The 26,175-nt window shown below is 51.1% G+C and overlaps 1 protein-coding gene across 1 annotated transcript in view; it reads right to left on the bottom strand.

Annotated features, from left to right (window-relative positions):
• Positions 1 to 465: 465 nt before the first annotated feature.
• The window catches only part of cdk12 (cyclin dependent kinase 12), a 117,382-nt gene continuing 91,672 nt past the window's right edge, over positions 466 to 26,175 (bottom strand). Inside the window, exons 13-14 of the mRNA XM_063037623.1 lie at positions 16,270 to 16,791; positions 466 to 3,383 (exon numbers count right to left, since the gene is read on the bottom strand). Of these exons, the coding sequence (XP_062893693.1) occupies positions 2,641 to 3,383; positions 16,270 to 16,791 (1,265 nt within the window). The 3' untranslated portion in view covers positions 466 to 2,640. The remainder of the gene's footprint in view (positions 3,384 to 16,269; positions 16,792 to 26,175) is intronic.

Here is a 26,175-nt window from a genome sequence, read left to right as displayed (position 1 = left end):
AGGCAGGAAACACATTCCTGATGTTGGGGGAGTCTAGAACCAGAGGGCACAGTTTGAGAATAAGGGGTAGGCCATTTAGAATGGAGTTGAGGAAAAAGCTTTTTCACACAGAGAGTTGTGGATCTGTGGAATGCTCTGCCCCAGAAGGCAGTGGAGGCCAAGTCTCTGGATGCTTTCAGGAAAGAGATGGATAGAGCTCTTAAAGATAGCGGAGTCAAGGGATATGGGGAGAAGGCAGGAACTGGATACTGATTGTGGATGATCAACCATGATCACAGTGAATGACGGTGCTGGCTCGAAGGGCTGAATGGCCTATTCCTGCACCTATTGTCTATAAATGTCCAGTTGATGAGGCCTACGCCTCCACCAGAGCTCGGGTGCCCAGCCCAGGGTCCCACAGTCTTGAGAGAGTGCTGAGTCAGAACACACAAACACCAGGACTTCAACACAAACACCCACAGCTGCTTTTATTAATTTTTTTTATTAAAGTAAAATTTACTAAAAGCTGAAAAAAATTCAGAAACCTTATCCTCAGAACAAGAATTTGTTACTAAAGCAATTGAACCAGGCCTTACTGTGGAGCCCGTGGCGTTCAGAGCAGTTTCGATGCTCTGAATGTGTCCGATCCAGGATGCCTGCATGGTCCACGGGTCCCCACCCGTGCAGCAGCTCCCACCGGGGAACTCGCGGAGGTCAAACCACACAAAGCCATAAGCCTGAGAGCAGGAAGAGCTGAACAAACTCTTGTGTGGCAACTCTGCAGAGAATGAAGCGAGAGGTCGGAGGGACGGGACGGGGGGCGGGGGGGGCTGTGATGGGACACCAGGAGGGGCCAATGAGAAAAGGGAGGGGAGCAGTGAGGCCAGAGGGGAGAGGACTGCAGAGCCGGAGGCCAATGAGGAATCGGATGAGGAGACAGGGCCACTGGGGAGCAGCAATTGGCCAATGGGGAGAGAGGTGGGGGAGCAGCAATTGGCCAATGGGAAGGGAGGTTGGGGGCACGACTTGGCCAATGGGGAGAGAGGTGGGGAGCAGCAATTGGCCAATGGGGAGTCGGATGAGAAGACGGACACTGGGGAGAGAAGTGGGGAGCAGCAATTGGCCAGTGGGGAGGGAGGTGGGGGAAGCGGAAATTGGCCAATGGGGAGAGAGGCAGGGGAAGCGAGAAATGACCATAGGGAGAGAGGTGGGGAGCAAAGGGCCATTGGGGAGAGGTAGGGAACAGGGGGCAATTGGATGAGGAAATGGAACTAGAGGGCCAAAGGGATGAGGTGACGAGGCCAAATGGGAGAGAGGTGGGGAGCGGGGAGGCAATGGGACGAGGAGACGAGGCCATTGGGGAGAGAGGTGGGCCACTGGGGAGAAGGGATTGGCCAATGGGAGACTGGAGAGCTGGGGAGCCAATGGGAGGGAGAGGTGGGAGCAGGGGGCCGAAGGGATGATGAGATGGGGTCATTGGGGAGGGAGAGGTGGGAGCAGGGGGCCGAAGGGATGAGGAGATAATTCCATTGGGGAGGGAGAGGTGGGGTGCAGGGGGCCGATGGGATGATGAGATGGGGTCATTGGGGAGCAGCAATTGGCCAATGGGTTGAGGAGATGGGGACAATGGGAAAGAAAGTGGGGAGCAGGGGGCCAAAGGGATGAGGAGATAATTCCATTGGGGAGGGAGAGGTGGGGTGCAGGGGGCCGATGGGATGATGAGATGGGGTCATTGGGGAGCAGCAATTGGCCAATGGGTTGAGGAGATGGGGACAATGGGAAAGAAAGTGGGGAGCAGGGGGCCGATGGGATGATGAGATGGGGTCATTGGGGAGGGAGAGGTGGGAGCAGGGGACCGATGGGGTAAGGAGATGCGGCCTTTGGGCAGGGAGAGGTGGGGAGCGGGGGGTCGGTGACGGGTTGAGGAGACGGGGCCATTGGGGAGGTGGGGAACAGGGACGAGGTAGTGTTGGGGGAACAGACAGCACTGGCTGACACAGTGATATGGGGATCTCTATTTAAATCTGCCCACAGGCAAAGGAAGTCACAGCTTAGGCCGGATGAGAGCATTGTTCAGGTTTAATTGCAGATCTGCCATAACTTGGAAAAGAACAGAACATAAAGAGAGGCGGGGCACACAGAAATGAGGAGGAGAAAATGGTCCAGTATCTCAAGCCTTTATAATAAACAGAATATCTTTCTCTAGCCCGGCTGCCAGGCAAATTCCAGTGTTGTTTCTCTGACAGCTGGCTCGCGAATCATCTTTCCAATGCAGCCTCTCTGGGTTTCACCACAGCCCACGCCCCCCGGCACAGACTTCCCATCTGTGCTCTTACAGTCGGGCGCGACTGGATTTCACATCAGTTCACCATATTGTCTAATTGTCTCCAGAGACATAAACGTATTTTGAATTGATTATACAGGTTGTTGGGGGGGGGGGAGAGAGAGGGGGGGGGTCTTCCCAACACTGTAACTTTACAAGGGAATCTTCACCCTCCGGGAGAGGGCAGCAGTTCAGACACTGCTCAGGGAACCTCCAGTGGTCAGTCCCTGCCTCGTCAGGAATGATGTGGGGCAGTGAGACCCCTTCAAAAGCGATCACAGTGGGCTCTCTCTCTCCAAGGACATGATGGTTAGAAAGCATTCCCGGTGAGCCGGAGGCTAGTAGGGGACGCCCCTGCCCCTGCCCCCTCTGGCGGGGAGCCGGGTCTGTGCCCTGCCGTACCCTGAGCCCCGTGACGACGCCAGACTCCAGCCGAGCCCTGGCAGGGGGCTGCTGGCCACGGCACTGGCCGGCATGGTGCTGTAGCTGTAGTTCGAAGGTTTTGCATCGGCGGGCGTGGTTGTGCATTTGTTACCCTCTGCCCTGGTGACCAGGACCGGCAGGGTGACCCGGGTAAAGTTAAACCGGTGGTCCTGGTCTGCCGTAAACTGCATGGCACCCAGGTCCCGGTACGTACCGGACTCTGCAAACTCGCTGTTGGAGCCGGAGAGCGTCCTGGGCCGCCCCAGCGGTTGGGGCAAGCTGGCACACAGGGCGGGCTTGCTCTCCAGTAAGCCGTGGCCGGTCCTTTCAGTGTCTCTCCGCTCGCCACTGCCGACATTGTTGCCAAAGCAGTCGGCGCCGTAGCTGTTCGCCAGGTGGGGGCCGGCGTAGTCGCTCGGCCGGTCGGCGTGCAGCAGCTCCTCCTGGCTAAGCAGCTGCAACAGCGCGGCCTTCACGCCGGCGTTCGGATCCTCCGGGGGGGGGCTCACTCCCACGTTCACTCGGCAGTCCGTGTCGCCCAGGGAGGGTGGGGGTCCGGGAGGCTCCGGCGGGCGCTGGTCCGGGGGGAGAATCCGCGTTGGATTGAGTGCAGGGACCGCAGGCGGCTTGACATCCAACTTAGAGGCAGCAGCATCATCTGGACAGAAAGTAGAAAGTTCTGGTTATTGTGTGGCTGCAGTGAAATGCCCTGGTTACTGTGGAGTTGATGTGAATTGACCTGGTTACTGTGGAGTTGATGTGAAATGCCCTGGTTACTGTGGAGTTGCTGAGAAAAGCCCTGGTTACTGTGGAGTTGATGTGAAATGCCCTGGTTACTGTGGAGTTGCTGAGAAATGCCCTGGTTACTGTGCAGTTGCTGAGAAACGCCCTGGTTACTGTGGAGTTGCTGAGAAATGCCCTGGTTACTGTGGAGTTGCTGAGAAATGCCCTGGTTACTGTGGAGTTGATGTGAAATGCCCTGGTTACTGTGGAGTTGCTGTGAAATGCCCTGGTTACTGTGGAGTTGCTGAGAAATGCCCTGGTTACTGTGGAGTTGCTGAGAAAAGCCCTGGTTACTGTGGAGTTGCTGAGAAACGCCCTGGTTACTGTGGAGTTGATGTGAAATGCCCTGGTTACTGTGGAGTTGATGTGAAATGCCCTGGTTACTGTGGAGTTGCTGAGAAATGCCCTGGTTACTGTGGAGTTGCTGTGAATTGCCCTGGTTACTGTGGAGTTGATGTGAAACGCCCTGGTTACTGTGGAGTTGATGTGAAACGCCCTGGTTACTGTGGAGTTGCTGAGAAATGCCCTGGTTACTGTGGAGTTGCTGAGAAAAGCCCTGGTTACTGTGGAGTTGCTGAGAAATGCCCTGGTTACTGTGGAGTTGCTGAGAAATGCCCTGGTTACTGTGGAGTTGCTGAGAAATGCCCTGGTTACTGTGGAGTTGCTATGAATTGCCCTGGTTACTGTGGAGTTGATGTGAAATGCCCTGGTTACTGTGGAGTTGCTGAGAAACACCCTGGTTACTGTGGAGTTGCTGAGAAACGCCCTGGTTACTGTGGAGTTGATGTGAAACGCCCTGGTTACTGTGGAGTTGCTGAGAAATGCCCTGGTTACTGTGGAGTTGCTATGAATTGCCCTGGTTACTGTGGAGTTGATGTGAAATGCCCTGGTTACTGTGGAGTTGCTATGAATTGCCCTGGTTACTGTGGAGTTGATGTGAAATGCCCTGGTTACTGTGAGTTGCTGAGAAATACCCTGGTTACTGTGGAGTTGCTGAGAAACGCCCTGGTTACTGTGGAGTTGATGTGAAACGCCCTGGTTACTGTGGAGTTGATGTTAAATGCCCTGGTTACTGTGGAGTTGCTGAGAAATGCCCTGGTTACTGTGGAGTTGCTGAGAAATGCCCTGGTTACTGTGGAGTTGATGTGAAATGCCCTGGTTACTGTGGAGTTGCCGAGAAATGCCCTGGTTACTGCGGAGTTGCCGAGAAATGCCCTGGTCACTGTGGAGTTGCCGAGAAATGCCCTGGTCACTGTGGAGTTGCCGAGAAATGCCCTGGTTACTGTGGAGTTGCTGAGAAATGCCCTGGTTACTGTGGAGTTGATGTGAAATGCCCTGGTTACTGTGGAGTTGCTGAGAAATGCCCTGGTTACTGTGGTGTTGTGAAATGCCCTGGTTACTGTGGAGTTGCTGAGAAATGCCCTGGTTACTGTGGAGTTGATGTGAAATGCCCTGGTTACTGTGGAGTTGCTGAGAAATGCCCTGGTTACTGTGGAGTTGCTGAGAAATGCCCTGGTTACTGTGGAGTTGATGTGAAACGCCCTGGTTACTGTGGAGTTGATGTGAAACGCCCTGGTTACTGTGGAGTTGTGAAATGCCCTGGTTACTGTGGAGTTGTGAAATGCCCTGGTTACTGTGGAGTTGCTGAGAAATGCCCTGGTTACTGTGGAGTTGATGTGAAATGCCCTGGTTACTGTGGAGTTGATGTGAAACGCCCTGGTTACTGTGGAGTTGATGTTAAATGCCCTGGTTACTGTGGAGTTGCTGAGAAATGCCCTGGTTACTGTGGAGTTGATGTGAAATGCCCTGGTTACTGTGGAGTTGCCGAGAAATGCCCTGGTCACTGCGGAGTTGCCGAGAAATGCCCTGGTCACTGTGGAGTTGCCGAGAAATGCCCTGGTCACTGTGGAGTTGCCGAGAAATGCCCTGGTCACTGTGGAGTTGCCGAGAAATGCCCTGGTTACTGTGGAGTTGCTGAGAAATGCCCTGGTTACTGTGGAGTTGCTGAGAAATGCCCTGGTTACTGTGGTGTTGGGAAATGCCCTGGTTACTGTGGAGTTGCTGAGAAATGCCCTGGTTACTGTGGAGTTGATGTGAAACGCCCTGGTTACTGTGGAGTTGTAAAATGCCCTGGTTACTGTGGAGTTGCTGAGAAATGCCCTGGTTACTGTGGAGTTGATGTGAAACGATTTGGTTACTGTGGAGTTGGGAAAAGCCCTGATTACTGTGGAGTTGCTGAGAAATGCCCTGGTTACTGTGGAGTTGCTGAGAAAAGCCCTGGTTACTGTGGTGTTGGGAAATGCCCTGGTTACTGTGGAGTTGCTGAGAAATGCCCTGGTTACTGTGGAGTTGATGTGAAACGCCCTGGTTACTGTGGAGTTGCTGCGAAATTCCCTGGTTACTGTGGAGTTGCTGAGAAATGCCCTGGTTACTGTGGAGTTGATGTGAAACGCCCTGGTTACTGTGGAGTTGCTGCGAAATTCCCTGGTTACTGTGGAGTTGCTGAGAAATGCCCTGGTTACTGTGGAGTTGCTGAGAAATGCCCTGGTTACTGTGGAGTTGATGTGAAACGCCCTGGTTAATGTGGAGTTGCTGAGAAATGCCCTGGTTACTGTGGTGTTGGGAAATGCCCTGGTTACTGTGGAGTTGCTGAGAAATGCCCTGGTTACTGTGGAGTTGCTGAGAAATGCCCTGGTTACTGTGGAGTTGATGTGAAACGATTTGGTTACTGTGGAGTTGGGAAAAGCCCTGATTACTGTGGAGTTGCTGAGAAATGCCCTGGTTACTCTGGAGTTGCTGAGAAATGCCCTGGTTACTGTGGAGTTGCTGAGAAATGCCCTGGTTACTGTGGAGTTGCTGAGAAATGCTCTGGTTACTGTGGAGTTGATGTGAAACGCCCTGGTTACTGTGGAGTTGCTGAGAAATGCCCTGGTTACTGTGGTGTTGGGAAATGCCCTGGTTACTGTGGAGTTGCTGAGAAATGCCCTGGTTACTGTGGAGTTGATGTGAAACGCCCTGGTTACTGTGGAGTTGTAAAATGCCCTGGTTACTGTGGAGTTGCTGAGAAATGCCCTGGTTACTGTGGAGTTGATGTGAAACGATTTGGTTACTGTGGAGTTGGGAAAAGCCCTGATTACTGTGGAGTTGCTGAGAAATGCCCTGGTTACTGTGGAGTTGCTGAGAAATGCCCTGGTTACTGTGGAGTTGATGTGAAACGCCTTGGTTACTGTGGAGTTGCTGAGAAATGCCCTGGTTACTGTGGAGTTGCTGAGAAATGCCCTGGTTACTGTGGAGTTGCTGAGAAATGCCCTGGTTACTGTGGAGTTGCTGAGAAATGCCCTGGTTACTGTGGAGTTGCTGAGAAATGCCCTGGTTACTGTGGAGTTGATGTGAAACGCCCTGGTTACTGTGGAGTTGCTGAGAAATGCCCTGGTTACTGTGGTGTTGGGAAATGCCCTGGTTACTGTGGAGTTGATGTGAAACGCCCTGGTTACTGTGGAGTTGCTGAGCAATTGCCCTTATTACTGTGGAGTTGCTGAGAAAAGCCCTGGTTACTGTGGTGTTGGGAAAAGCCCTGCTTACTGTGGAGTTGATGTGAAACGCCCTGGTTACTGTGGAGTTGCTGAGAAATGCCCTGGTTACTGTGGAGTTGCTGAGAAATACCCTGGTTACTGTGGAGTTGCTGAGAAATGCCCTGGTTACTGTGGTGTTGGGAAAAGCCCTGGTTACTGTGGAGTTGCTGAGAAATGCCCTGGTTACTGTGGAGTTGATGTGAACCGCCCTGGTTACTGTGGAGTTGATGTGAAATGCCCTGGTTACTGTGGAGTTGCTATGAATTGCCCTGGTTACTGTGGAGTTGATGTGAAATGCCCTGGTTACTGTGGAGTTGCTGAGAAATGCCCTGGTTACTGTGGAGTTGCTGAGAAATGCCCTGGTTACTGTGGAGTTGATGTGAAACGCCCTGGTTACTGTGGAGTTGATGTTAAATGCCCTGGTTACTGTGGAGTTGCTGAGAAAAGCCCTGGTTACTGTGGAGTTGCTGAGAAATGCCCTGGTTACTGTGGAGTTGCTGAGAAATGCCCTGGTTACTGTGGAGTTGCTGAGAAATGCCCTGGTTACTGTGGAGTTGATGTGAAATGCCCTGGTTACTGTGGTGTTGGGAAATGCCCTGGTTACTGTGGAGTTGATGTGAAATGCCCTGGTTACTGTGGAGTTGCTGAGAAATGCCCTGGTTACTGTGGTGTTGGGAAATGCCCTGGTTACTGTGGAGTTGATGTGAAATGCCCTGGTTACTGTGGAGTTGCTGAGAAATGCCCTGGTTACTGTGGAGTTGATGTGAAATGCCCTGGTTACTGTGGAGTTGCTGAGAAATGCCCTGGTTACTGTGGAGTTGCTGAGAAAAGCCCTGGTTACTGTGGAGTTGATGTGAAATGCCCTGGTTACTGTGGAGTTGCTGAGAAATGCCCTGGTTACTGTGGAGTTGATGTGAAATGCCCTGGTTACTGTGGAGTTGCTGAGAAATGCCCTGGTTACTGTGGAGTTGCTGAGAAATGCCCTGGTTACTGTGGAGTTGATGTGAAATGCCCTGGTTACTGTGGAGTTGCTGAGAAATGCCCTGGTTACTGTGGAGTTGCTGAGAAATGCCCTGGTTACTGTGGAGTTGATGTGAAATGCCCTGGTTACTGTGGAGTTGCTGAGAAAAGCCCTGGTTACTGTGGAGTTGATGCGAAATTGCCCTGCTTACCATGGTGGTGTTGTGAAAATCCCTGGTTACTGTGGTGGTGTCGTGAAATGCCCTGCTTACTGAGGTTTATTGTGAAATACCCTGGGTATTGCAGAGTTGCTGTGAAATGCCCTGGTTACTGTGGAGTTAACACAGTGTCAACTGCATATCTAAAATTATTTATGCTTTTACCACCAACTTTGATTCCCAAGATGCCTCTTATTTTTTGTAATATTGCTTCACTGTACACATTAAACAAATCAGGGGAGAAAACACACCCTTGTCTAATGCCTCTCTTGATTTTCATAAACTGACTCACTTCTCCATCTATTCTTACAGCGGCAGTTGGTTCCCAGTACAGATTTCTAATTAGGCGGAGGTCTTTCGAATCTATATCTAGAGTTTCCTGTAATATTTCAAATAACTTACTGTTTTAAGATGGCAGTGAAAGTATCAATAACTTCAGATATGCGGACGACACTGTGTTAATTGCAAGTATGAAGGAAGAACTACAAAACTTAATTGATATAGTTCTTGAAGAAAGTGCAGAAATGGGTCTATCTATCAATTGCAAGAAGACAGAATGTATGATGATATCGAAAAAGAAGGAGAATCCTATCTGTGGGCTGAGAATAAACGGGGAAGACATAAAACAAGTACAGAACTTTTGCTATTTAGGAAGCTGGGTGACATCAGATGGCAGGTGTGACATGGACATCAAAAGAAGAATAGGGATGGCAATAGACTCCTTTATGAGAATGAAGAGTATACTGACCAATACTAAACTAGGCATGACAACCCGCCTCAGAGTACTGAAATGTTACGTTTATCCAGTTAGTTATATGGCTCAGAATGTTGGACAATATCTAGGAACATGAGGAAATGAATTGAAGCAGCAGAGATGTGGTTTTTGAGGAGGATACAAAGAATATCATGGATGAAACAAATATCTAACGAGGATGTCATGAACAGAGCAAGGCACAAAAAGAGAAATAATGTATGAGATCATGAAAAGGCAACGTGACTTCCTTGGACATATGATTAGGAAAGAGGAGTTAGAATGCACGGTAATTATGGGAAAGATTAAAGGGAAGAAAGCAAGAAGAAGACAAAGACAAATGATGATGGAGACAGCAGCCAGAGAACTGGAAATGAATACTAATGAATTGATCCACTTGACCCGAAACAGGAGTGTGAGGGCCATGGCAGTCAAAGCCCAAACTGGGCACGGCACCTGATGACGATGATGACGATATTGTGGAGTTGCTGTGAAATGCCCTGGTTATTGCAGCTTGTTGTGATATGCCCTGGTCACTGCTGTTGTTGTGAAATGTCTGAGAGAGGGGTACAGGAGCGGAGAGACGGGGTACGGGCGGGGACGGGCAGGGTACGCGAGGGGAGGGAATGGGTACGGGCGGGGGAGACGGGTACGGGAGGGGAGGGACGGGGTACGGGCGGGGAGAGACGGGTACGGGAGGGGAGAGACGGGGACGGGAGGGGAGAGACGGGGTACAGGCGGGGAGAGACGGGTACGGGCGGGGAACGGGAGGGGAGGGACGGGGTACGGGAGGGGAGGGACGGGGTACGGGAGGGGAGAGACGGGGATGGGAGGGGAGAGACGGGGTACGGGCGGGGAGAGACGGGGTACGGGCGGGGAGAGACGGGTACGGGAGGGGAGAGACAGAGACGGGAGGGGAGAGACAGAGACGGGAGGGGAGGGACCGGAGGGGAGGGACGGGGTAGGGGAGGGACGGGGTACGGGAGAGACGGGGTACGGGAGAGACGGGGTACGGGAGAGACGGGGTACGGGAGAGACGGGGTCTGGGAGGGGAGAGACGGGGACGGGAGGGGAGGGACGGGGTACGCGAGGGGAGAGACGGGGTACGGGCGGGGAGAGACGGGTACGGGCGGGGAGAGACAGGGAGGGGAGGGACGGGGAGGGGAGGGACGGGGACGGGAGGGAAGGGGACGGGATACGCGAGGGGAGGGACGGGGTACGCGAGGGGAGGGACGGGGTACGCGAGGGGAGAGACGGGTACGGGCGGGGAGAGACGGGGTACGGGCGGGGAGAGACGGGTACGGGAGGGGAGAGACGGGTACGGGAGGGGAGAGACTGAGACAGGAGGAGAGGGACGGGAGGGGAGGGACGGGGTACGCGAGGGGAGGGACGGGGTACGCGAGGGGAGAGACAGGTACGGGCGGGGAGAGACGGGGACGGGCGGGGAGAGACAGGGACGGGAGGGGAGAGACAGGGACGAGAGGGGAGAGGTTTTCAGGGACAGATCTGAGTGTGACTGAGTGTTGGGGGTAGAGGGAGGGAGATTTCTGTGCTGGGTTGTGTTTGGCATTGAAAGGGTGAAAGTGAGGAGGAGACTTCAGTCACAAGTATTGCCCCTCCTGCGCTGCACGGCCGCGTGGTGACAGAAACTCTCCCGCGCACGTAGCCTTTGGTGCCACACAGCTAGAATAAAGGCAGACGAGACAAGAAAAGGTTTACGAAACGTGAAAGATTTTTTGCGTACTGTATTTCTTTATACCCTTCAATTTATAAATAAAATTACGTGAGCTCTCATTTGCATTCTAAATATTTATAGTATGCATATTAGAAAAAACACATTTAAAGTGCCGCACAGTTTTCGGGCCGTGTAAAAGTTTCCCACTCAGAGCAATGGTTGGTCCGCGCAGCTGTGAAGAAAAATTAAGAGGGAACGTTGCTTGGAACTGAGGAACATGTTGAGTGGGCGTTTGAGAGGGAAGGCAGGCGGGAGCAGCAGGTAACTGCGAAGGGCAGAGAGACAAGCAGGCTCTGCGTTTACCTTCTGCATCGGCCTGAGGACTCGGCCACTGCTGTTGCCACCAGCTAACTCAGAAAGCGGGAGGTAAGCCTGGACAAGCCCGAACGACAAGGCGGAATTGGCAGGGACCCTGTGACTGTGAGGTCCAGGGATCTTCCATAGGCCCATGAAGGTGGTGTGTGGGGTGGCTGCCTTCACAGGCTGAGACATTGGTACAGCGTTTGTTCAGCCATACCTGTAACCAGTTCTAGCTAGCACGCCACAGGATGGATCAAATAGCAAGAGAGGGTACAGATGCTGCCTGGAATGCAGTATTGTCGTTATATTGAAGAGGCTGGCTTGGGTGCGTTTGCTCTCAGCGGGAAGGAGGGGGCTGGCGGGAGGATGGTGGAACTGTTGAAGGTTTGCAGAATGACGTGGCGTCTCGACAGGGCGGGTACTCGGGACTCTTCCCAGGATAAGAGAGTCTTGCAGCGAGAGGGGGAGGAAGTTAACAACGTGAGGGGTAGGCTCCTCACAGCAAGGGTGGGTGGTTGGGCAGGCGGGAGATATGGGACGAGATGCCAGTTCCAATGTTTAAAAGGCACTGGAAAGGAAAGGCAGGAGATGGTAAACGTAGGCCTTGTGGGGAGGAGGCTCACAGGCGACCAGAAGCCCACCAACCCCTTGCTGAATGGTATTGGTCCGTAGCACAAGAAAAGGTTGGGCAGCCCTAGTGTAGCTAGATGTAGAAGATAGTATGTAGAACAGTGCAGCCCACAGCCCATTGTACAGAACCAACTCCTTATCAAATGGCCAACTAAACTCATTCTCTCTCCCTACACAGTGTCCATATCCTTCCATTTTCCTCATATCCACGTGCCTATCTAAAGGTCCCTTAAAAGTCCCTAATGTATTGGCCTCCACCACCACCCGAGTCACCCACCACTCTCTGAGTAAAAAAAGACAGGTGCCCCGTACCTCCTTTGAACCTATACCCCCTCTCGCCTTAAATAAATGCCCCCTGGTATTAGACATTTCGACCCTGGGAAAAGGGATACTGCCTGCTTCTCATAATCTTATATCCTGGTCGGGAGGGACGAGGTGAGCCGGGTGGGTCTGTGTCTGTGCTGTACGATTCCACGATCCGGTGCTGACCGGAAGCTCGGGGCAAGGTTAACGAAGGCCCAGCGGCCGCCCGGGGCTTTGGAGATGAGGCACACAGCAGCGAGGTACTGTCAGGAAGGTGTGGTGCCCATCGAGCAAGCCGTGCATTGTCACTGTGCCCGTGAACTTGTGAACGGGACCTCACTGCTTTGGTCTCCGAAGTTCAGGTGTACCGTCATCTGAACTGAGCCAAGAGTCAGGAATGGCGAGGGTGGAGCATCATGGGAGGAGTGTGGCAAAGGAGGAGAACCAGAGGCGGGAGAGGTGGTGCGATGCAGACGCACCCAGCTCCGAGACACCAAGCAAGGTCATTTGATCCCAAACAATTGGTTTACTGATTATTACAGAATGTCTCTCTGGTGCTTCCTGCTCCCTCCCCTTTTCCCAACCATGATTCCCTCTCCCTGCTCCCTTCCCATTCTCAGTCCACAATAGAGACCCAGATCAGAATCAGGTTTATCATTAATCACACGTCATGAAATTTGTGTGTTTTTTTGCGGAAGCAGTACAGTGCAATACATAACATTACTACAGGACTGTGCAAAAGTCTTAACTATATATATGTGCATAAGACTATTGCACAGTAAAAATTAAAGCTGATTGTCATCTGACTGTACACATATTCTTTGGAACGTAGAAGGTTGAGGGGGAACCTGATAGAGATGTTTAAAATCATGAGGGGGATAGATAGAGTTGACGTGGATAGGCTTTTTCCATTGAGAGTGGGGGAGATTCAAACAAGAGGACATGAGTTGAGAGTTAAAGGGCAGAAGTTTGGGGGTAACATGAGGGGGAACTTCTTTACTCAGAGAGTGGTAGCTGTGTGGAACGAGCTTCCAGCAGAAGTGGTTGAGGCAGGTTCGATGTTGTCGATTAAAGTTAAATTGGATAGATATATGGACAGGAAAGGAATGGAGGGTTATGGGCTGAGTGCAGGTCGGTGGGGCGAGGTGTGAGTAAGAGTTCGGCATGGACTAGAAGGGCCGAGATGGCCTGTTTCCGTGCTGTAGTTGTTAAATGGTTATATACAACCAAACGAAAGAATGTTCCTTCGGACCATGCGTGCCCACACAACATATAAAGCAAAGTATTACCACAAATAAATTAACAAATTATCATTGACATAGAGCACAGCACAGGTAAACAGTAAACAGCTCTCTGTCCTAGCAACAAGACCTTAGTGGTGGCAGGGTATCCATTAGTCTCACAGCCTGAAGACACTACTTATTGACTCGATACATTGATTGGGACTCCCATACTGTTCGGGGTCTAGATGGTTTAGAGTTTGTAAAACGTGTTCAGGAAAGTTTTCAAAATCAATATATAGAGGGGATGCAATATTGGATCTCCTGTTAGGAAACGAGTTAGGACAAGTGACGGAAGTCTGTGTAGGGGAGCACTTTGGTTCCAGTGATCATAACACCATTAGTTTCAACTTGATCATGGACAAGGATAGGTCTGGTCCGAGGGTTGAGGTTCTGAACTGGAAGGCGGCCAAATTTGAAGAAATGAGAAAAGATCTAAAAAGCGTGGATTGGGACAGGTTGTTCTCTGGCAAAGATGTGATCGGTAGGTGGGCAGCCTTCAAAGGAGAAACTTTGAGAGTGCAGAGTTTGTATGTTCCTGTCAGGATTAAAGGCAAAGTGAATAGGAATAAGGAACCTTGGTTCTCAAGGGATATTGCAACTCTGATAAAGAAGAAGAGGGAGTTGCAGGACATGTATAGGAAACAGGGAGTAAATAAGGTGCTTGAGGAGTATAAGAAGTGCAAGAAAGTACTTAAGAAAGAAATCAGGAGGGCTAAAAGAAGACATGAGGTTGTCTTGGCAGTCAAAGTGAAGGATAATCCAAAGAGCTTTTACAGGTATATAAGAGCAAAAGGATTGTAAGGGATAAAATTGGTCCTCTTGAAGATCAGAGTGGTCGGCTTTGTGCGGAACCAAAGGAAATGGGGGAGATCTTAAATAGGTTTTTTGCATCTGTATTTACTAAGGAAACTGGCATGAAGTCTATGGAATTAAGGGAAACAAGTAGTGAGACCATGGAAACTACAGATTGAAAAGGAGGAGGTTCTTGCTGTCTTGAGGAAAATTAAAGTGGATAAATCCCCGGGCCCTGACAGGGTGTTCCCTCGGACCTTGAAGGAGACTAGTGTTGAAATTGCAGGAGCCCTGGCAGAAATATTTAAAATGTTGCTGTCTACAGGTGAGGTGCCGGAGGATTGGAGAGTGGCTCATGTTGTTCCGTTGTTTAAAAAAGGATCGAAAAGTAATCCGGGAAATTATAGGCCAGTAAGTTTAACATCGGTAGCAGGTAAGTTATTGGAGGGAGTACTAAGAGACAGAATCTACAAGCATTTGGATAGACTGGGACTTATTAGGGAGAGTCAACATGGCTTTTTGCATGGTAGGTCATGTTTGACCAATCTATTGGAGTTTTTTGAGGAGGTTACCAGGAAAGTGGATGAAGGGAAGGCAGTGGATATTGTCTATATGGACTTCAGTAAGGTCTTTGACAAGGTCCCGCATGGGAGGTTAGTTAGGAAAATTCAGTCGCTAGGTATACATGGAGAGGTGGTAAATTGGATTAGACATTGGCTCGATGGAAGAAGCCAGAGAGTGGTGGTAGAGAATTGCTTCTCTGAGTGGAGGCCTGTGACTAGTGGTGTGCCACAGGGATCAGTGCTGGGTCCATTGTTATTTGTCATCTATATCAATGATCTGGATGATAATGTGGTAAATTGGATCAGCAAGTTTGCTGATGATACAAAGATTGGAGGTATAGTAGACAGTGAGGAAGGTTTTCAGAGCCTGCAGAGGGACTTGGACCAGCTGGAAAAATGGGCTAAAAAATGGCAGATGGAGTTTAAAACTGACAAGTGTGAGGTATTGCACGTTGGAAGGACAAACCAACGTAGAACATACAGGGTTAATGGTAAGGCACTGAGGAGTGCAGTGGAACAGAGGGATCTGGGAATACAGATACAAAATTCCCTAAAAGTGGCGTCACAGGTAGATAGGATCGTAAAGAGAGCTTTTGGTACATTGGCCTTTATGAATCAAAGTATTGAGTATAAGAGCTGGAATGTTATGATGAGGTTGTATAAGGCATTGGTGAGGTCGAATCTGGAGTATTGTGTTCACTTTTGGTCACCAAATTACAGAAGGATATAAATAAGGTTGAAAGAGTGCAGAGAAGGTTTACAAGGACGTTGCCGGGACTTGAGAAACTCAGTTACAGAGAAAGGTTGAATAGGTTAGGACTTTATTCCCTGGAGCGTAGAAGAATGAGGGGAGATTTGATAGAGGTATATAAAATTATGATGGGTGTATATAGAATGAATGCAAGCAGGCTTTTTCCACTGAGGCAAGGGGAGAAAAAAAACCAGAGGACATAGGTTAAGGGTGAGGGGGGAAAAGTTTAAAGGGAACATTAGGGTGGGCCTTCACACAGAGAGTGGTGGGAGTATGGAATGAGCTGCCAGTAAATGTGGGTTCTTTTTTAACGTTTAATAAATTGGACAGATACATGGATGGGAGGTGTATGGAGGGATATGGTCCGCGTGCAGGTCAGTGGGACTAGGCAGAAAATGGTTCGGCACAGCCAAGAAGGGCCAAAAGGCCTGTTTCTGTGCTGTAGTTTTTCTATGGTTTCTATAATGATTGTCATTTACAGTAGTTTTTAATGTATTGCACTGTACTGTGGCGGCAAACAACAATTTTCATGGCATGTCAGTGATAAAACCTGTTGAACTGCCTAGTCAGAGTGGACGTGGGGAGAATGTTTTCAAGTGTGGGCAAGTCTAAGTCCAGAGGGCAAAAGGGTGGTCCTTCAGAACAGAGATGGGGTGGAATTTCTTTAGCCAGAGGGTGGTGAACTTGTGGAATTCATTGCGGACGGCTGTGGGGGCCAGGTCATTGGGTGTATTTAAAGCAGAGGCTGATAGGTTCTTGATTAGTCAGGGTGTCAGAGGCTGCGGGGAGAAGACAGGGGAGTGGGGTTGAGAAGGATAAGAAATCAGACCCGATGGGCTGGCTCGCGTCTTATGGTCTATGATTGTGGGGGGCTGCAGTGGGGAGGGGGGCGGTGGGACTTACCGGTGGTGTCCGGGGTGCCGGTGCCCGCCTGCGGCTGCTGTGACCCGTCACTGGCTTTGAGGCCGTTACTGTCCTCGGGCACGGTGGTGCTTTCCTGAGATTTGATCAGCTGACCCAGCAGGATGGTCAGCAGGCCGTGTGTGTCCGCCTGTGCGTCGGCCGCCTGGGACGGGGCCTGAGGAGGCTGGCTGCCCGCCGAGGCCAGGAGCTGGATCGGAGGCACGGGCGCCGGAGCGGCCGGGAGGGGAGCCGCGGCCGCGGGCGGATCGGCGGACGGCGCCGGCGGAGGTGGAGGAGGCTGGGCCGCGGCGGAGGGCACGGCGTCCTGTTGCTGACCGGTGGCCTCGGCCAGGGCGACCAGGGACTGAAGCAGCACGTTCCACTGCTGCTGGGTCTCGGGGTTGGTGCCGACATTGAGCGCCTGTGCCAGCTGGGTGAGGCTGAGGTTGCTCTGGGTCTGCAGAAGGTTCAGTAGCACTGCCATCTCGCTCTGGTTCAGCTGCTGGGCAGCATCTCCAACCCCTACAGTGCACAACACAGAACAGAATTAACGTTCAATCTGTGTAAGAAACTTCCTGCTGACATCCCCTTCAGTTACTTTAAAATCGTACCCCCTCGTATCAGCCATTTCCACCCAGGGAAAAAGTACCTGGCTCTCCACTCCACCTGTGCCCCTTGTCATTTCATACACCTCCATCAAGTCACCTCTCACCCTCCTTCGCTCCAAAGAGAAAAGCCCAAGCTTGCTGGAATGGTGTTTGTGAAACGGTTCAGGAGGTGAGAGGCTGGGGTTACGTGACCGGCAAGTGTCATTTGTCTGAGACACACACAAGATGGAGGGTCACTCTGACTGATCGGAGTGACTGAGCTGAGAAGAGGTTAGTCGGCCATATTCAATGCACCACCTTGACTAAACAGGCCGAAACGTGTAGTTACTTACCAGTACTTGAAGTGTAAATCCTACTCCCCTGGCTCCTTTAGGATTTTGTAGCCAGGGGAGTAGAGGGGATAAGCTCCCACTACCGATTAAACGCTCCCAATGGCCTATGTCTCAAATAGCCTCTGACAACCAAGTCCGGCTCCTGACCTTCACGTGTGGCTTAGCTACTAAGCCCAGAGGAACCATTTCTACTGACAGGGGAAAGGTCAAAAGCAATGATTGGTGTCTTAAAACCAGTTGCTTCGGGCAGATGGGGCTTGTCAGCTGATCTAGCAGGAAAACTCTGATCTCAAACCTCCGCTGCCTTGCGGCTGTACCCACTCACAGGGAAGGCTTCGGGAGTGAACCCCCAAGGAAAAATCGGGAGCTGGAGTCCCTCAGGCAGACCTACGTTGAGTTCAATGCTGATTGGCATCTCCTGTGAAGGTGGGGCCAAACTGTGTCGGTCTCTGGGTTCATCACCTGCGTGGAGATGGGGGAGCCTGCTACACGGGCAACAGCTCGCCCTCCATATCGTACCACCCAGGCTTGTGTATCTAGGCAGCTGAGACGCAACATCCCTGGTCAATCTGGATCAACGGAGGCCATTGTAAACCCCACTCCCCGTTCATTACAAAGTGACCTGCACGTTTATGATGAAAACTGTGCGCTTTGGGGAGGAGGCTAATTCCTACTCTTCGCCGAATGGTGGCAGCACAGAAGGCCGTTCAGCCCATCAAATGCAGGCTGGTACTCCGCAGAGCAACACTTTAATTCCACCCCCGGGCCCTCGTCGTCACCAAATATTTTCATCCAATTGATCCCGAAGGTCGAAACGGAACTCTCCCCCGCCCCCACCACATCCACAGGTAGCAACTTCCAGATTCCAAAGACCCTGCACGAGAGACAGTAATTTCTTCCTCACGTACTTCAATCCTTCTCCTCTTCTTGGTCCCCAGCCCAGCACGGCCTCTCTGCAGACTCCTCAACTTCTGCTGAACGACTACCCCTTGTTATTCTCTATGGGAAACATTCCCGGCCCCTCCAACTCGTCCTTGCAAAAGTGCTCCTCACCCTCGCCCTGAACCGTTCCTCGACTCTCACCAGAGCCTCCGCACCCTTCCTACAATGAAGTGCCCAAAAACGAACACACCCCTCCACTTGACCAAACGCTGGAGGAACTCGGCAGGCCAAGAAATGAATAAACAGTTGATGATTCGGGCAGAGATGTTTATCCCGATGAAGGGTCTTAGCCCAAAACACTGACTGTTTATTCCCCTCCATAAATACTGTGTGACTTCAAAGTTCAAAGTAAATTTATTACCAAAATACACATATATCACCACATAAAACCCTGAGATTCACTTTCTTGTGGACATACTCAACAAATCTATTAAGGCATCCGTTAGTCTTGCGAGACCATGGATCTGCACCTGGAAAGTCTTCACTCTCCAGGGCGCAGGCCTGGGCAAGGTTGTACGGAAGACCGGCAGTTGCCCATGCTGCAAATCTCCCCTCTCCACAACACCAATGTTGTCCAAGGGAAGGGCACTAGGACCGATACAGCTTGGCACCGGTGTCGTCGCAGAGCAATGTGTGATTAAGTGCCTTGCTCACGGACACAACACGTTGCCTCGGCCGGGGCTCGAACTCACGACCTTCAGGTCGCTAGTCCAATGCCTTAACCACTTGGCCATGTGCCCACACAACAAATCTATAGAACAATAACTATAACCAGAATCAATGAAAGACCGTACCGACTAGGGCGTTCAACCAGACTGCAGAAGGCAACAAACTGTGCAAATACAACATGATGAAACAAAAATATAAATAAGTTAAGCAATAAACCTTGAGAGTTGGCTGAGCTCCCCCAGCAGCTTGGGTGTGTCGCTCAGTGTCTGCAGAATCTCTGGTGCTTAAGATCTGCTCCAGTTGAGACCAGACCAACGTTTTGTCCGGGACTGGTAAACCGTTTTCACAACCTGCCCTGGCACCTTCAGTGATGGCCACTCGCATCCACACCCCTCATGTCCAGCATTCCTTGAGCAACATCTCCACGGCATCGTCTCACAGCTCTGCACATTAAGCTTCGTCCACACACACTGCCCCTTGTTCTATCGGGGGTTACATCCTGCCTACACTGCCGTGCGAGGGGAACAGGAACCAGGGGAAGCTGCTGAGATCTCAGTCCAAAAGTTCAAACTTAAATTATTATCAAATCACACAGATGTCACCATGTGGAGGAGGAGGAGAAGATGGCTGTGCGACGAAGCGCACGCAGCCTCTCTGGTGAATGGTATCTGTAATCTGTCAAGTAGGGGACCGTGCACAACTCTGATTTGATGGAGACGGACGTGAGAGCACGGAGGAACATCTGGAAAACTTCTGAAATGCCCGCTTCGCTGCCGCTGCTACTGTGTGGTAACCGGAATCTCCGGAGCTGAAGGCCCCGAATCCTCGGCTTTGCGTGTTTCGGCGGCCGGGGAGAGGTCGAAGGCGCTCGGCAGAGGATGGCGCTCGGGAGGCTGTATCGGAGGGGCTGGTCGGAAGCTCGAAGTTTTCGGACGGACGGACTCAGGGTCGGCTGTGGTCGGCTGCTTCCAAGGCATCAGCAGTTGTTGGTGCCTGGAGGTTTATGGTAGGGAGTTTCTTCCTTTTGCCGCCTGCTATCTGGGACTCGGGAGTCGATCGGGACTTGAGACTTTTTTTTTACCCTGCCCATGGTCTGTTCTTTATCAAATTATGGTATTGCTTTGCACTGCTGCAACTATATGTTATAATTATGTGGTTTTGTCAGTGTTAGTCTTTGGTCCGTCCTGTTTTCTGTGATATCACTCTGGAGAAACATTGTACCATTTCTTAATGCATGTATGCATTTCTAAATGACAATAAAATAGGACTGAGTGTTCTCATAATCTAATATACAACGCCGAGATTCGTTTTCTTGTGGGCAGGAACACAATAGGATCATCGAAAGTCCACACCCAATATACATATAAAATAGTTAAATTAAGTAAGTGAGGTAGCATTTATGGGTTCAGTGTCCATTCAGAAATCAGATGTCAGGAAGGAGGTACAGGAGTATCAGGACTAGGGCAACAGCTTCTTCCCTCAGGCTGGGAGACAAATGGATACCTTACCACTACTGGGGTCTCATCACCAGGACGGCAAGCTGTTTACTGTTTACCTGCGCATTTTGAATTACAGCTCATTACCTTATTTGTGGTAATATTTTGTTTCCTGTGCTGTGTGTGATGTCTAGTGGGTGTGCTGTGGTCTGTTTCGTTTGGTTGTAGCTATGTACAGTCAGACGCCAATAAACGAGAACAGGAACTCACTGAGTGGTGACACCACCAAGTGTTGTTGAGGTGGCAAATTCTTAGATCCCAGCTGAGACCATTCAGCCTATCAGATCTATTCTAGCTCTCCAGCTACTCTGGTTGAGACCTGCTCCAACTCTTCCCCCCGGGAGTAGATCGCAGACTCCAGGCCCCTCTCTCTGCCAAGTCAGATGTTTCTTGCTGTTTATACTGCTCCTGCACTCTGTTTCTGAGACCCAGGATCCCGAATAATCTCCTAAGCAGCTTCCGAATCAACTCTCTCTCACAAAAAGGGTCTCGGCCCGAAACATCGACCGTCTACTCTTTTCCATTGATGCTGCCCGGCCTGCTGAGTTCCTCCGGCATTTTTTTTTGCGTGCGTTGCTCGGATTCCCAGCATCTGCAGATTTTGTCTTGTTTGTGATCCAAACCAACTCTGCCACTTTTGACCAACATTGGCTCTTCGACCCGCGGCGAACTACAACACCGAATCCCAGCTCGCTGGGCTCTTGCGTCACTTTTAGAATCGTGCCCCAGAGCACGCCGGCTCTTGGTGCTCCGAACGGTCCACATTTCTCGGCATCGAGGCTTCACCAGCCTCCCCCCACCCCACGTCCCACCTCCCTTCCACTGCAGGCAGCGCAGAGAAACGTGAACGGGACCACGCTCGCCTCATCGCGTTCATGATGTCGCCTGCAAATTCGGAAATCACGCCCTGTACTTCCGATGTCCGAGGCAGCAGGGACAGGACTGACCCGTGGGGAGATGAGCCAGGCTCTTTCTGCACCTCCCCGTCTGACCAGGCGACCTCTCCCACCAGTCTCTCCACTGGCCCTTTCTCAGCCGGATTCCTGGCTTAAAAAGAGGACCTTCACAGAGTCTATTCTCACGTACGGATGCGAGACGTGGACACTCACCAAGACCATGCGATGGTTGCTATACACAAATGCTCCGGATGGCTCTTGACGTGAGTTGGCAACAGCACACGACAAACACCGAGCGCTATGAAGACCTGCCAATGCTCATCACTAAAATCGAGGCGAGAAGACTGCACTGTCTAATCCACCCCGAGCTACCTGCCAGCCTAGTCATCATATGGGAGCCCAAGCACGGGAGGATGAACCCTGGGCGCCCTCCCAAGACTATGGTCAACACGCTCCTAGAAGACAGCGGTGCAGCTAATGTAGATGAACTGAACACACTGATGAGGGAGAGGGAGAAGTGGAGAGTCCGTCATCGTGCCCGATGTCGGCCCCCTAGGCCTGAGTCGACGTAGTAGTTCCCAGTCATGCTCGTCTTGCCCCTTCCACTTAACAGCATTCTCATCACACGCTGCCTGGATTTCCAAGAACCGCATCTACAATGTTTAACTCATCAACCCCCTTACTTCCTTATTTTCTTAAAGCAGAAGAGGCCACTTCGCCCATCACACCCGACTCCCCCCCCCACCCCCCCAAGTCTCCTGCATTCTGCTCACATCCACCCAAACCAGGGCGGACTTTAAGGGGGAAGAATTAACCCACCATGCCTTTGGGAGGGAACCAGATTGGAGGGTATCCCACGGGGGTCACAGTGACATCGGGCAACTTCCACGCAACAGTGGAGACGGGTTACAGGAACTGCCACTACCTTCACCACTTCGCAGAACAGCACACGATTTGCCCTTCCCTTGTCAATCTGCTCTGCTCCAAGCCATCGTTCGCCCCTGCTCAGACTGTTCAGTACTTACCAGTTTCACCAGTCCCTATTCGATGAGCCCCGGCTCCCAGCACAGTAGGATTCTCGCACCCCTCGGCTGTTTGCCTGGGAATGTACTCGTATGACTACATGGACGCCGCAGTGGTGAACCAAAAAAACACCGGAAAGTCTGCAGATGCTGGAAATCCAAGGCAACGCACACAAAATGCTGGAGGAACTCGACAGGTCAGGCAGCATCTTTGGCCCTCGGCCCAAAACGTCGACCATTTATTCCTTTCCAGAGATGCTGCCGGACCTTTCGAGTATTTTGTGTGAGTTGCTGCAGCTGTGAAGCCAATCTCCCTGTACCTCAGTACTCACAGAACGACTCAGCAGTCAAACCCATCTCCCTGTACCTCAGAACTCACAAAACGACCATCTCCCTGCACCGCAGAACTCACAAAACGACCATCTCCCTGTACCTCAGAACTCACAAAACGACCATCTCCCTGTTCCTCAGAACTCACAGAACGATTCAGCAGTGAAACCCATCTCCCTGTACCACAGAACTCACAGAACGACTCAGCAGTAAAACCCATCTCCCTGTACCTCAGAACTCACAGAATGATTCAGCAGTGAAACCCATCTCCCTGTACCACAGAACTCACAAAACGACCATCTCCCTGTACCTCAGAACTCACAAAACGACCATCTCCCTGTACCTCAGAACTCACAGAACGATTCAGCAGTGAAACCCATCTCCTTGTACCTCAGAACTCACAGAACGACCATCTCCCGTTATCTCAGAACTCACAGAACGACTCAGCAGTAAAACCCATCTCCCTGTACCTCAGAACTCACAAAACGACCATCTCCCTGTACCTCAGAACTCACAGAACAACTCAGCAGTAAAACCCATCTCCCTGTACCTCAGAACTCACAGAATGATTCAGCAGTGAAACCCATCTCCCTGTACCTCAGAACTCACAGAATGATTCAGCAGTGAAACCCATCTCCCTGTACCTCAGAACTCACAGAATGATTCAGCAGTGAAACCCATCTCCCTGTACCTCAGAACTCACAGAATGATTCAGCAGTGAAACCCATCTCCCTGTACCTCAGTACTCACAGATTCCTGATCTCTGTTGTTGGCACGACCTCGTATGTCCATGTGACTAACTGCAGCCCATCCTCCAAGCTCGCTCTGAATTTGCACTGCCTTCTATACTACCATCGGGTGGTGGGGTGGAGGCACGTCTCTACCAAAGGAGGTGTGAGGTGCTCCTTCCCTCCGCTAGCCTGCAGGTCGCCCTTGGGCAAGGTGTAGCACCTGCTTAGCCCCCCGATCAGGGTCATGTGAAGCCGTACGAGCAGCTGGTGGATATTACAAGTCCTGGTTATGTAACCACTGACACCAGGCAGACATTCTGAAGAGTACTGATCATGGCTGGGGGGTGGGATGGGGGGGAACACCCATCTTGTAAAGTCACTGCCCAGAAGAACGCGATGGCAAACCACTTCTGTAGAAAAATGTGCCAAGAACAATCACGGTGATGGGGAGACCACGATCGCCCGGGTCTGACGACACATAGTGATGATGTCATACGACGTGGTGCATAACGACCAAACTGCCATAGGCATCGAGCACTCCCACACAGAAACAGTCCTTTCGGCCCTTCTAGTCCATGCTGAACTATTAACCTGCCTACTCCCATCGACCTGTATCCGGAGCACAGCCCTCCACACCTCTCCCATCCATGAACCTATCCAAACTTCTCAACGCTGACATCGAACCCACATCCATCACTACCAAATGAGCCTGTAAGCTAACCGTTACGGAGCCCTGCTCCTGGACTCCCAACTCCCTTCGCACCTCCGGTTTCTGAACCCTCTCTCCATTTAGAAACTCGTCTACACTTTCTATTCTTCCTACCGAGGTGCATGGCTCTACAATTTATTCCTTCAGCCATTTCTTTTGCATTTGCAACTTTATAAAACTCACGTTGGGTCACGTCTGGAGTATTGCAAACAGTTCTGGTCACCCCACTATAGGAAGGATGCTGGGACTTTGGAGAGGGTGCAGAGGGGGTTCACCAGGACGCTGCCTGGTTTGGAGAGCGTGTGTTACCACGAGAGGCTGGACAAACTTGGGTTCTTTTCTCTGGAGCAGTAGGAGCTGAGGGGAGATGTGATAGAGGTTTACAAGATTATGAGAGGCATAGGTAGAGTGGACAGGGAGTATCTGTTTCTCAGGGTTGAAATGTTTAACACCAGAGGGCGTGCATTGAAGGTGAGAGGGGGTAGGTTCAAGGGGGATGTGAGGGGCAAGTTGTTTTTACTCACAGTGGTGGGTGCCTGGAATCCGCTGCCTGGTATAATGGTAGAGGCGAATACATGAGAGATTTTTAAGAGATGTTTGCATAAGCACATGGATGTGAGAGAGATGGAGAGATATGGACATGGTGTAAGTAGGAGTGTTTAGCTGGTTTTGATTTGCTCTTCAGCCGGTCCAGCACAACACTATGGTCCGAATGGCCTGTTCCTGTGTTGTACTTTCTATGCCCAATCTCCCAACCTGTCCAAATCCTGCACACTCCCTGCGTCATTCCTTGTCCCTCCACTTAACTCTGCAAACTCAGCCACGATGCTGTCAGACCCTGTGGGCAGAGTAATTTATAACGGGAGAAAATGAAAACAACACACAAACAGAAATAAAGAAACTGTGACGTGCACCTCACCATCCAAACCCGCTTCACCCGAACACTCAGTACCCTGACCGCAAACTTTCTTAACGGTGAAGATTCCTTTTCTGGGCAACTGCTTTGATGTCTATCAAACACTCAGTGGCCACGTTATTCGGTACTTCCTGTACCAACTAAAGTGCAACTTAGTGTATGTTTGTGGTCTTCTGCTGCTGTCGCCCGTCCACTTCAAGGTTCGACATGTTGTGCATTCAAAGACACTCTTCTGCACACCACTGTTGTAACGTGTGGTTGTTTGAGTTACTGTCACCTTCCCATCAATAGACAATAGGTGCAGGAGTAGGCCATTTGGCCCTTCGAGCCAGCACCGCCATTCACTGTGATCATGGCTGATCATCCACAATCAGTATCCAGTTCCTGCCTTATCCCCATAACCCTTGATTCCCCTATCTTTAAGAGCTCTAACCATCTCTTTTTTGAAAGCATCCAGAGACTTGGCCCCCACAGCCTTCTGAGGCAGAGCATTCCATATATCCACCACTCTCTGGGTGAAAACGTTTTTCCTCAACTCCGTTCTAAATGGCCTACCCCTTATTCTTAAACTGTGGCCTCTGGTTCTGGACTCCCCCATCAGCGGGAACATGCTTCCTGCCTCCAGCGTGTCCAATCCCTTAATAATCTTATATGTTTCAATAAGATCCCCTCTCAGCCTTGTAAATTCCAGAGTAAACAAGCCCAGTCGCTCCAATCTTTCAATCTTTCCGCCATCCCTGGAATTAAACCAGGGAACCTACGCTGCACTCCCTCAATAGCAAGAATGTCCTTCCTCAAATTTGGAGACCAAAACTGCACACAGTACTCCAGGTGTGGTCTCACCAGGGCCCTGTACAGCTGCAGAAGGACCTCTTTGCTCTTATACTCAACTCCCCTCAGCTTGAACCAGTCTGGCCATTCTCCTCTGACCTCTCTCATTAACAAGATGTTTTCACCCACAGAACTGCCACTCACTGGACGAGTTTTTTGTGCCACTCTCTGTAAACTCGAGAGACTGTTGTGTGTGGAAGTTCCAGGAGATCAGCAGTTTCGGATCTGAGATACCCAAACCACTCCATCTGACACCAATAATCATTCACGGTCAAAGTCACTGAGCCCGCATTTCTTCCTTATTCTGATGTTTGATCTGAACAACAACTGAATCTCTAGACCATGTCTGCAGGTTTTTATGCACTGAGTCAGTGCCACATGGTTGGGTGATTCAGTTTTGGCATTAGCGAGCAGGTTATACCTG

This window comes from Mobula hypostoma, chromosome X1 (assembly GCF_963921235.1).
Source record: "Mobula hypostoma chromosome X1, sMobHyp1.1, whole genome shotgun sequence".
Lineage (NCBI taxonomy): Eukaryota > Metazoa > Chordata > Chondrichthyes > Myliobatiformes > Myliobatidae > Mobula > Mobula hypostoma.
Note: the sequence above shows the minus strand (reverse complement) of the source record. Positions and strands in the feature narration are given on the sequence as shown.